The sequence below is a fragment of the Scyliorhinus canicula genome, chromosome 2, assembly GCF_902713615.1.
Source record: "Scyliorhinus canicula chromosome 2, sScyCan1.1, whole genome shotgun sequence".
NCBI lineage: Eukaryota > Metazoa > Chordata > Chondrichthyes > Carcharhiniformes > Scyliorhinidae > Scyliorhinus > Scyliorhinus canicula.
The window spans coordinates 86778875-86791698 of record NC_052147.1 but is presented as its reverse complement, the minus strand read 5'-3'; the positions used below and the strand labels follow the sequence as shown (position 1 = coordinate 86791698).

The 12824-nt window shown below is 46.2% G+C and overlaps 1 protein-coding gene across 3 annotated transcripts in view; it reads left to right on the top strand.

The window, feature by feature from the left end:
- Positions 1–12824, top strand: part of LOC119955646 (tau-tubulin kinase 2-like) — a 355242-nt gene that overhangs the window by 209573 nt on the left and 132845 nt on the right. For all 3 annotated transcript variants that reach the window (XM_038782088.1, XM_038782072.1, XM_038782081.1), the window contains exon 7: positions 6166–6231. In XM_038782088.1, the coding sequence (XP_038638016.1) occupies positions 6166–6231 (66 nt within the window). The remainder of the gene's footprint in view (positions 1–6165; positions 6232–12824) is intronic.

The window sequence follows — 12824 nt, the reverse complement described above, 5'->3', positions numbered from 1 at the left end:
GTTTCAGTTCCTCTGTCTGGGACCCTTCCTCCCTCATGAGCACCTTATAAATACCCGAGACTCTACCCTCCCCTTCGTCCCTCCCAGAGACTATTCTGTCTAGGATCCCCATTGGCGGGAGGCGCGGGAAAGATGGGACCTGTCTACGAACAAAGTCCCGCAGCTGTAGGTATCTAAAATCATTTCCCCCTACCAACTCAAATTTCTCCTCCAAGCTCCTCAAACTCGCGAAGCTCCCTTCCAGGAACATATCACCCACCCTTCCCGCCCCTGCTCGCCGCCATACTCGGAACCCCCCATCCATACTGCCGGGGGCAAACCCATGGTTGTCGCAGATTGGCGCCCAGACCGACGCCCCCATCTCCCCCACATGCCTCCTCCACTGGCCCCATATCCGCAGGGTCGCCACCACTACCGGGCTGGTGGTGTACTTGGCCGGCGGCAGCGGTAGAGGAGCCGTGACCAGGGCTTCCAAACTGGAGCCCCTGCACGAAGCCGCCTCCACTCGCTCCCAAATAGACCCCGTACCCACCATCCACTTCCTTATCATAGCGATGTTGGCCGCGCAGTAATAATTGACCAGACTCGGCAACGCCAGCCCCCCCTCGCTGCGGTTCCTCTCCAACATTGCCTTCTTCACCCGCGGAGACTTTCCCGCCCAGACAAAGCTCATGATCAGCCCGTTAACTCTTTTGAAGAAGGACTGTGGGATAAAGATCGGGAGGCACTGAAAAATAAACAAAAATCGAGGGAGGATTGTCATCTTTACAGTCTGCACCCTCCCTGCCAGCGACAGCGGGAGTGCATCCCATCTCCGAAACTCTCCCTTCATTTGCTCCACCACCCTGGCCAAATTTAACTTATGCAGCCTGCCCCAGTCTCGTGCCACCTGGATTCCCAAATACCGGAAATTTTCCTCAACTAACCTAAACGGTAGCCCTCTCAACCTGTTCTCCTGGCCCCTTGCCTGTACCACAAACATTTCACTCTTGACCGTATTTAATTTGTATCCTGAGAACTGGCCGAACTCCCTCAGCATTCCCAGTATAGTTCCCATCCCGGCCACTGGGTCCGACACGTACAGGAGCAGGTCGTCTGCATAAAGAGAAACCCTATGTTCAACCCCGCCCCTCACCATCCCCTTCCAACCCTCTGCGGCTCTCAGCGCAATCGCCAGCGGCTCTATGGCCAGCGCAAACAGCAGCGGGGAGAGCGGGCAGCCCTGCCTGGTCCCTCGGTACAACCTAAAGTACTCCGACACTTCTCTGTTGGTCCTGACGCTGGCCCTCGGGGCCTGCCTGATCCCCTTATTAAGCTACTAGTTCCACCCTGCTTTTTACATCCTTCATAAAATATTGGAGCAGAATTAGGCCTATCAAGTCTGCTCCGCTATTCGATCATGGCTGATATGTTCCTCGTCTATTATATACAAAGCTACAGACCAAGAGCTGGATTGCAAAATAAGTCAGCATCTCCTCCCTAAAACACACAAACTAGGAGCAGAAGTCGGCAATTTAGCCTCTCAAGCCTAAAAACCTTCAATGTGACCATGGCTGATCCCGTCATGGCCTCAATTCCCCCGTCCTACACGTTCTCCATAACCCTTCAACCCATTACCAATTAAAAAATCTATCTAGCTCAAATTTACTCAATGTCCCTCCATCCACCTCACTCTGGGGTAACTTCTCCTCAAATCTGTTTATAATTTGCTACCTCTTATTCTAAGATTATGACCTCTCATTTTAGAATGCCCACAGAGGAACATTTCCTCCACATCTACTTTATCCATACCTTTTAGCATCTTGTATACCTCAATTTGATCTCCCCTCATTCTTCTAAACGCTAGAGATTATAGGCCTAATCTCTCTTCATACGACAAACCCCTTGTCTCTGGAATAAATCTAGTGAACCTCATCTGAACAGCTTCCAATGCCACTACATCTTTCCTCAAATAAGGGGACCAAAACTGTGCACAATACTCTAGGTGAAATCTTACAAATACCTTGTATAGTTACAACAACACTTCCTTACCTTTATATTCAATTCCTTTGATATAAATGCCAACATTCCATTTGATTTCCTTATTACCTGTTGTGTCTGCATGCTAGTTTTCTATGACTCCTGCACGAGGACACCCAGATCCCTCTACATAGTAGCGCTTCAAAGTCTCTCCATTTGATAATAAGTTGCCTTTCCATTTTTCGACCAAAATACATGACCTCACACTTATCGACATTAAACTCCGTCTGCCACATTTTGGTGCAATCTCCTAACGTATTTATATCCGTTTGTAAGGTTCTTATTTCCTCATTGCAACTTACACTTATTTTTGTGTCATCTGTGAATTTGGCTATAGAACCTTCTATCCCTGTACCCAAGTCATTAATATAGATTGTAAATAGCTGGGGCACAAGGACCTAACCCTGTGACACCCCACTAGTTACATCTTGCCATCCAGAATAAGAGCCGATTCTCTGTCTCCTGTCCGTCAACCAGCCTTCTATCCAAGGCAAGAAATTACCCTTAATCCCATGTGATCTCACGTTGTGAATTAACCTGTGCGACTCCTCATCTAACACCTTCTGGAAGTCCAGATATACTACATCTACAGGATCCCAGTTGTCCACTTTGCTTGTTACATCATAGAATTTATCATAGAATTTACAGTGCAGAAGGAGGCCACTCGGCCCATCGAGTCTGCACCGGCTCTTGGAAAGAGCACCCTACCCGAGGTCAACACTTCCACCCTATCCCCATAACCCAACACTAAGGGCAATTTTGGACACTAAGGGCAATTTATCATGGCCAATCCACCTAACCTGCACATCTTTGGACTGTGGGAGGAAACCGCAGCACCCGGAGGAAACCCATGCACACACGGGGAGGATGTGCAGACTCCGCGCAGACAGTGACCCAAGTCGGAATCGAACCTGGGACCCTGGAGCTGTGAAGCAATTGTGCTATCCATCTTCGAAGTACTCTAGCAAATTAGTCAAATATGATTTGCCCTTCATAAAGCCATGCTGACTCTGATGGATAGCCTTTAGCTTTCCAAATGTCCTGATGTTACGCCCTTGCATAGAACAGTACAGCACAGAACAGGCCCTTCGGCCCTCAATGTTGTGCCGAGCCATGATCACCCTACTCAAACACACGTATCCACCCTATACCCGTAACCCAACAACCCCCCCCCCCCCCCCCCTTAACCTTACTTTTATTAGGACACTACGGGCAATTTAGCATGGCCAATCCACCTAACCCGCACATCTTTGGACTGTGGGAGGAAACCGGAGCACCCGGAGGAAACCCACGCACACAGGGGGGAGGACGTGCAGACTCCACACAGACAGTGACCCAGCCGGGAATCGAACCTGGGACCCTGGAGCTGTGAAGCATTTATGCTAACCACCATGCTGCCCCTGCTACCCTGCTGCCCCTTGATAATTGATTCTAACAATTTTCCAACAACAGATGTTAAACTAACTGGTCTATAATCCTACATTCTGCCTCCCTCCCTTTTTGAATAATGTCATTACATTAGCCCTCTAGCTCTGCTACATTTTCCAGTCTATTTATTGCCAGTCTTATTACAGTTATACAGTTATTACAGTCCCCCGTTATAATGCGGGTGTTGGGGTCCAAGACAGCCACCCGCGTTGCATCCGAGCCGCGGATATCCACGAAGGGGGTTTTATGGCTCTGCAACTTTTTTTTTGGACCGGCAGCATTGGATAAAACCTTCGATCAGAGTTCTGATAAGAATTTACTTTAGTTAACTGCAGAATTATTACATTATGCTACCATAAGTTAAATATAAGTTAAAGTAAGAAAGTAGCACTTCTAAATTTATTTAAAAATCTATGCATGCGCTTCCCATTGTGAGTCTACGGGGGGGCGGGGGGAGAGATCAGACCCCCGTAGACTCTCAATGGGAAGGGTATATCGCGTGTATTGCGGAGCACGGTATAACGGGGGACTACTGTACTAGTCTGTTAAAGAGGACACCAAATTACACGTTACCTGAGAGAAGGGCGAAAGCATGAAGATTATGCAATTACAAAGACGGAGAAATTAATGTTTTATTTTAAGATTTCAATATACTGTACAATTTTGATAATCTTTTGTGTGATCTTTGAAAAATGTTTGTTTCATGCACCTAAATATTGATCAAATTTGTGTAACAAAATAAATTTCATTCACTTGAGTCACTGTGCATTGGAGCCAATTGGTTCAATATTCTAAGCTCAATTTTCCCCATAATACATTGTTCAGAACATGCCAGAGACCTTTGTTCACCAGTAAAGTTTGAAAATGTTTTACATTTTCACTAAGATACTCAATACCTGATCATGTAATTTTTAATGGTAATTCGGCTGTTTTTAAATTCTGATTTTTCCATTTTCACTATACCAGTTGTGAAAATGCTGCAAATTGGAATAATGAAAAATCAAAATCGCTTATTGTCACAAGTAGGCGTCAAATGAAGTTACTGTGAAAAGCTCCTAGTTGCCACATTCCCGCACCTGTTCGGGGAGGCTGGTACGGGAATTGAACCCGTGCTGCTGGCTTTGGTTTGTTTTACAAGCCAGCTATTTAGCCCATAGGCTGCTAAAACAGCCTATTCTGCAATTGAAATATCTGCTTGTCCTGTTATTGGAATATCTACTTGTCCTGCCAAAATGTAACATGAAATGTTCGCTAGTGGCAGTGATACAGGTGAGAGATTGGCCAAGTTATAAACGGTAGATGACAAATAAATACTTTATGCAGATAAACTTCCATTTCTTCATCTCACGTTATCTAGAATATCTAGAACAGTACAGCACAGAACAGGCCCTTCAGCCCTCAATGTTGTGCCAAGCCATGATCACCCTACTCAAACCTACGTATCCACCCTATACCCGTAACCCAACAACCCCCCCCCCCCCCCCCCCCCCCCCCCCCCCCCCCCCCCCCCCCCCCCCCTAACCTTACTTTTATTAGGACACTACGGGCAATTTAGCATGGCCAATCCACCTAACCCGCACATCTTTGGACTGTGGGAGGAAACCGGAGCACCCGGAGGAAACCCACGCACACAGGGGGAGGACGTGCAGACTCCACACAGACAGTGACCCAGCCGGGAATCGAACCTGGGACCCTGGAGCTGTGAAGCATTTATTCTAACCACCATGCTACCCTGCTGCCCCTTATAACTTGCACCAAGCCTATTCACCCATCACCAAGTGCTCGTTGAGCTATATTGGCTATCCGTGAAGTAATGTCTTGATTTAAAATTCTGAGTCATGTTTTCAAATCCCTTTCTGGCTTTCTCTGTTCCCCTCCTAATCTCTGTAATCTCTGTAATCTCTGTAATCTCTGTAATCTCTTTCAACCCTCCCACTGAGATATCTCTGTTTTCAATTCCGGCATCTTGAGTGTCCCCAATTTTAATCAGTCCATCATTGGTGGCTGTGCCATTAGCTGCTAAAGCCCTTGGCTCTGGTATTCCGCCGTAAACCTTTGTCATTCTATCTCTCTTTTCTCCTTTAAGGCACTCCTTAAAACCTATTCCTTTAACCAAGCTTTTGTCTTCTGTCGCAATATTTCCTCATGTTGCTTAGTATCAATTTTTGTTTGGCAACCCTTCTGTGAAGCAGCATGGGATAATTTACTGCACAAAAATGCTATTCAAATTGGTGTTTTAAATTCCATTGGTCAGTGTTGCAAAAATAAGATCAGTTTTCCACACATTGATAGAAAGTTTGATTGCATGCTGGATTATGTCATTGCAAATAGTTCACCACAGAGAACCTCAGCAAGCTGTCTTTTCTTTTAGCAAGGTTGAGATTCATGGGACTTTGGACATCCTTGAGAGACTTCTGGTTGTACTTAATCTATAAAACTAATTTACAGAAATTGGACTGGAGTTACTGATTAAACAAGTCACACCTTGCAAATAAACACTTTGGTTTGGATTAATTCAGAAACAAGTAATTAATTATCATCATATTTGTAGGCTGACAAAGTAAACCTTGTTCCTTTTGTCTTTCTTTTTGTTGCAGGATAACTGTTTAGTTCAGTGGCGGATTAGCTGAGCTCCAGAGTTTGTTGAAGCACTGCATATGTTTGTTTTATTTTTCCTCTTAGTAACTGACTGATCTATTTTTCCTAATTTTTTTTCAGCCTCGAGTGGTAGCAGGCTTCAGAGGCACAGTGCGCTATGCATCAATCAATGCACATAAAAACCGGGTATGTAAAAGTGTCTTATTAAAATCAATGCAGAACATCAACTCAACGACATCATGGTGAAGTACTGATATTTTTAAATTTGTAAAAATATACTTTACCGTAAAATATCTAAGAGAAACAATATAAACCTTTCAAATTGTCATACCAGGAAAGTGCAATGAGATAGAACCACAGAATTGCTACAGTGCAGAAGGAGGTCATTCAGCCCATCGAGTCTGCACCAACCCTCTGAGAGAGCACTCTCCCTAGACCCCCCCCCCCCCCCCCCCCAACCCTATACCCATAACCTAACCTGCACATTCCTCAACACGAAGGGGAAATTTAGCAGAGCCAATCCACCTAACCCGCACATATTTGGACTGTGGGCAGAAACCCACGCAGGCACTGGGAGAATGTGCAAAATCTACACGGACAGTCACCCAAGGCTGGAATTGAATCAGTGATCCCTAGTGCTGTGAGGTAGCAGTGCTAACCACCGTGCCACCGTCTAACTCCCTCTCGGTTGTGAAACCACAGCTAGTGGCAGCTTTCCCTGTTCAATACCATTTATCCCAATCGGGGTGGCCAACTCTGGGGGAAAAAGTAAGGAACACTGCTGGGGTTTGGGGTGGTGGAGCTGGCCAGGCTGGGGCTAGGGAGGAGAAAGACTGCTGACCAGATGTGGTGGGGCGGGGCTGCAAATGAGATGTGGGATGCAGCCTGCCTGGACCACACTTCAATCTCACTTCACCTCTGAAATGCAAATGTTTTATCCATGTTTGGATCAAGGCTGTAATGTGTTCTGGAGCCAAAGCCGTGCCAGAATGTAAGCTGAGTGGGTTGTTGCTGAGCAAGTGCCACTTTACATTACTGTTGATATTTTCTATCACTTTGCTAATGTATGTGAGTAGATTGATGGGGCGGTGATTGGTTGAACTGGTTTTGTCCTGCTTCCTATGGTCAGGATGTATTGGATAATTTTCCACATCATTTGATAAATGTTAGAGCTGTAGCTGTACTGGAGCAGGCTATGGTATGGCTACTTCAAGTGCTCAAGCCTTCATTACTACAGCCAGGATGTTCAGTGATCTTGCTATATCCAGCTGTTTTCTGATACCAGGTAGAGTGAATCGAATTGGCAAGACTGGCACCTTTGATGCTCGGGCCCACAGCAAGAGGGTAGGTGAAGATGCTTCGGCCTAGACTCTTTGAACCGATGTGCAAGGTTCCACCAACACTGGGGATGTTCAGAGAGCTGCCTCATCCTGTTAGTAGCTTAATTGTCCACCACTGTTCATAAGTGAAATGGCAGGACTGCAGACCTTTTAATTTGTTCTGTTGGTTGTGTGTCCTACGCATGCTGCTTCTGCTGTTTAGCATGCATGTATTGTCATCTCATTTTTAAGTATGTCTGTTGCTGCTCCTCATTGAACCACTTAGTTCATCCTCTGGCTTGTACCATAGAATTATACCATGGAGCCATAAAATCCCGACTGTACAGGAGGCCACCATTCGACCCATCTAGTCTGTACAGACCCTCCGAAAGAGCACCCTACCTAGACACAATCACTGCCCTATTCCCGTAACCCTGTAACCCCACCTAACTTGCACATCATTGGGCACAAAGGGGCAATTTAGTATGGCCAATCCATCTAGCCTGCACATCTTTGGACTGAGAGGGATCCAGAGCACCCGGAGGAAACCCATTCAGGCGCAGGGAGAAAGTACAAACTCTACAAAGTCACCCAAGGCTGGAATCTAACCCTGGCGCTGTGAGGCAGCAGTGTTAACCCCTGTGCCACCATGCCACCCAGGGATATACTATACCATGAGGTTACAGATTGAAATGGAACTGAATTCTGCTTCTGCTAATGACCCACAGTACTTCATGAATGTCCAGCTTTGAGCTGCTAGATCTGTTCTGATTATTATCCTACTTGGCACAGTGGTAGTGCCTCAGACCATGATGTGAACAGTGTGAAGATGGCACTTTATCTCCACAAGGACTTTGTGGTGGCCACACCTACCAATATTGACATTTTCAACAGGCACATTAGTGAAAGTGAAAGTAGGTTTTCCCCTCTTGCTTCTTTCACCACATGCCACAGGCCCAGTCTAGCAGATATGTCTTACGGGCCTCATTCAGCTATGTTAGTGCTGCGTAGCCACTCTTGGCGATGGACGTTGAAGTCTCCGACCCAGGGTCCATTCAGTGCTTCTTCCAAGGGATGTTCAACATGCAGGAGCACTAATTTTGAGGAAGAACTGTAAGTGGTGATCAGTAGGAGGTTTCCATGGCCATGTGTGACCTGATGCCATGAGATTTAGTGGATTCAATATTGAGGACTCCCAATACAATTCCCTCCCCACTGTATACCACCGTGCACCTTTGGCAGGTCTACTCTGACAGTGGGTCATGGTAGACCCAGGGATAGAGATAGAGGCGACAGTGGCTGTGAGGTATGATTCGTTGAGTATGACTATCAGGCAGTTGCATAATTAGTCTGTGAGACAGCCCTCTCAATTTTGGCACAAGTCCTCAGATGTCAATGAGGAGGACTTTGCAGAATTGACTGAGCAGGGTGTGCCGTTGTTGTTTCTGCTGCCTCGGTCAATGCCTGGTGGTCTTTCTAGTTTTATTCTTCTTTGACTTTTCTCTCGTTGTATCTAGTTGTGGTTTACCAGGCCAATTCAGAGTAAGCCCCATCGAGTGCTATGTTAAAAACATTTCTACATGAAAGGTGCAAATAAATGCAATTCATTACTGCCGATCACACAGATACCCTGCTCTGAATGGTATTGGGTTTATTGAGTGTGCCATCCAGGTGAGCGGTAATTATTGCATTATATTCCTAACTAGCTTTATTCCTTCTTGGATTGTGGGTGTCATTGGCAAGGCTTTGCTGAGGGCAGTTAAGAGTCAACTACGTTGGCAAGTGACTGGAATCATATATATAGGTCAGTCAGGTTAAGGACAGCAGGTTTTCTTTCTGAACGGATATTCCTGAATCACCTTGAATTTACATCAATTCAACAACATATCGAGCCTTGTCCTTTACCGTGAGGGTTCAAGGGATTTGTAGTTGAGCCATTAATCACAGTCTCACTGGTCTGTGTTCTGCTGTTGTAGCCACGGCCTTGATATGGCTGATTCATTTAAACATCTGAAGATTGCTGAATGTTCCCCTGCACCCCCTACCCCCACCCAAGATGTTGATGATGGAGGTTGTTCAGCTAGACCATGAGACAGTGGTCTTAATGCTTTCCATGACATTAAAATAAATTTTCTCAAAGGATGCACAGCCATCCTGTGGTCTTCGTTTATCCAGCGTTCAATAAACATTGGTTTCACATGAGCAGATGAAGAATGTTTCTAACAAATCAACAGGATAGCAGTGCTGTTGGAAGGTGGAAACTCTTCCATTAAATTGTTTTAAAAAAAATATTTTATTACGGTATTTGAAAATGTTTCTAACAAGAACATAAACAATGACATCAACATGGTAAAATAAATATTTCCCCCCTCCCCAGCCCAATCTTCACGCACCTCAACCATACAACAACCCCCCCCCCCCCCCCCCCCCCCCCCCCCCCCCCCCCCCCCGGAATACTGCATCTGCTGACATTTTAATTTTCCCCAAGAAAGTCGACGAACGGCTGCCACCTCCGGGAGAACCCGAACATTGACCCTCTTAACGCAAATCTTATTTTCTTAAGACTGAAACCCAGCCATGTTACTAACCCAGGTCTCTACACTCGGAGGCTTCGAGTCCCTCCACATGAACAAGATCCGTCTCTGGGCTACCAGGGAAGCAAAGGCCAAGACGTCGGTCTCTTTCGCCCCCTGAACTCCCGGATCTTCCGACACTCCAAAGATCGCTACCACCAGACTGGGCACCACCTGTGTTTTTAGTACCGTGGACATTGCCTGAGCAAAACCCTCTGAGCTTCGGGCATGCCCAAAACATGTGGACATGATTTGATGGGCTTCCCGCGCACCTCGCACATCTATCCTCTACCCCGAAGAACTTACTCATCCTCGCCGCTGTCATGTGTGCCCGGTGGACTACCTTAATTGAGCCTGGCACATGATGAGGATCTATTAATCCTGCTAAGGGCATCCGCCCAAAGACCCGCCTCTATCTCTCCTCCTAGCTCGTCCTCCCACTTACCCGTAAGTTCCTCCACTGGAGTTTCCTCCGCCTCCTAAAGCTCCTGGTAAATATCCGTTACCTTCCCTCTCCCACCCAGGTGCTGGAAACTACTCTATCCTGTATCCCCCGTGGCGGCAGCAGCGGAAAGGCCGGCACCTGTTTTCTCAGGAAGTCTCGCACCTGCAAATACCTAAAACCATTCCCTGCTGGCAATTTAAATTTATCGTCCAAAGCTTTCAAGCTGGGAAAGCTCCCATCTATAAATAGACCCCCCATTCTTCCAATTCCTGCCCTCTGCCAACTCCGGAACCCGCCTACACGGTACAAATCAATGATTATTATAAATCGGGGTCCAAATCGATGCTCCCTCCACTCTTTTATATTTCCTCCATTGCCCCCAGATCCTCAGAACCGCCACTACCACCGACTTGTGGAGTATCGGGTTGGCGAGAATGGCAGAGGTGTCATTACCAATGCTCCCAGACTGGTGTCTCTACATGACGCCGCCTCCATCCGCTCCCATGCCAACCCCTCCCCCAGTACCCATTTCCTAACCATGGCTGTATTAGCCGCCCAGTAGTAATTGCAGAAGCTCGGCAGCGCCAACCCACCCTTCCCCCGACTGCGCTCCAACAACACATTCTTCACTCGCGGGGTTTTACCTGCCCACACAAAGCCCAAAATAACCTTATTCACCCACTTGAAAAAGGCCTTGGGGATGAAGATAGGGAGGCACTGAAAGGCAAACAGAAATCTGGGGAGGACCGTAATGTACACGAGCACGTCATCTGCGTAGAGCGAGACCCGTTGTCCCGGGTCGTCTCCCCCCCCCCCCCCCCCCCGAACCAGCCCTTTCCAGTTCCTTGAGGCTCTTAACGCCATGGCCAATGGCCAGAGAAAACAGTAGCGGGAGAGGGGGCACCCTTGCCTCGTCCCTTGGTGCAGTTCAAAATACCCCGACCTCAGCCGGTTCGGACGCACACTCACTACTGGTGCCTGATAGAGCAACCGCATCCAGTCAATAAAGCCCTCACCAAACCCAAACCTTCCCAGCGCTTCCCACAGGTAATTCCACTCCACCGGATCAGAAGCCTTCTCCGCATCCATCTCAGCCCTTTCCACCTTTTCTCTGTGGGCCCGTATCGAGATTAATTCCCCTCTGACTACTGTCTTCAAAGCTTCCCAGACCGTTGCTGCAGAGAACTCCCCGTATCATTTGTTTCCAGGTAGTTCTGGATGGACTTGTTAACCTGCTCACAGATCGCTTTGTCCGCTAGCAACCCCACATCCAGTCTCCACAGCGGGCATTGCCCTCTCTCCACACTAACCCGTAGATCCACCCAGTGCAGGGCATGATCCGACACTGCAGTTGTCGAATACTCCGTATCCACCACCTTCGGCATTAATGCCTTGCTCAGAACAAAAATGTCGATGCGAGAGTATACATTGTCAACGTGTGGGGGAAAAAAGGAAAACTCCATCGTCCTTGGCCGTGCAAACCTCCATGGGTCTACTACTCTTCCCCCAGTGGTTCATGTTAGATAATTCAATATTTTAAAATCCAAGCATTTTAGATGCAGCTGATCTGGGAAGCTCTTCCTGTTTCTGGCAGTAACTGTTGAGACTATTTGCTGATGCCAATAATTATTTATTGATGTGTAAAATGTATTGTGCCAAGAGGCCGGAAACCACGAATTTAAATGAGCTCCTTAACAAGTTATTAGCTCAATTGATTGACAGGAATATGTCCCTAATTTTTTACTTGAATTCTGCTAATATTTTTAAAGACGATTCACAAAATTTCCCAGAGAGTTATGAATACTTGTTGCGGATTTTGGAAATATTAGACCTGAATCCTATTACTATAGTGGAGAATGAAATACAGCTATTGCCAAAATAAAATTAATTTTCTTCAATTTTCCACCTCACAAGATACAAGTAGAATAACTCAACACTATGTTGAGTTATGTATAGGCCTTCTGTGTTCATGACTGGAATATATGCAAGGTTTATCCCAGTAATTTGAAAGATAAATTCTGTTGTCAGTCTTTGTTTATTTTCTGCTACCCCCTCTACCATCCAGAACCTGGTGTTCCTTCATGTGCTTCACAACCTATGAATTTCCAGGGAGAAGAAGAACAGTGTAGTACCATTCATGATATTTTGTTTGTTTGTCACAAAAACCCATAAATGCAACTTCAGACTTTTCTTATCCTATCAAAGAATGAGTGCGTTTGATTTCTCACACATGCTTTATTCCACTTCAGGTTACATGGCAATGTTTATACTGATAAGAAGGTTACGACAAGGATTTTGGAACTTAATCAAAAGTGTACCATGATTTAATAATGAAGGTTCTTTCAAGAATATAGTTGACAAATCCATTTTGCCCATTACACTGATTGCAAAATGTAATCATTAATGGGAATTGTGAATTTACAGGACATTTAATTAAGAAAT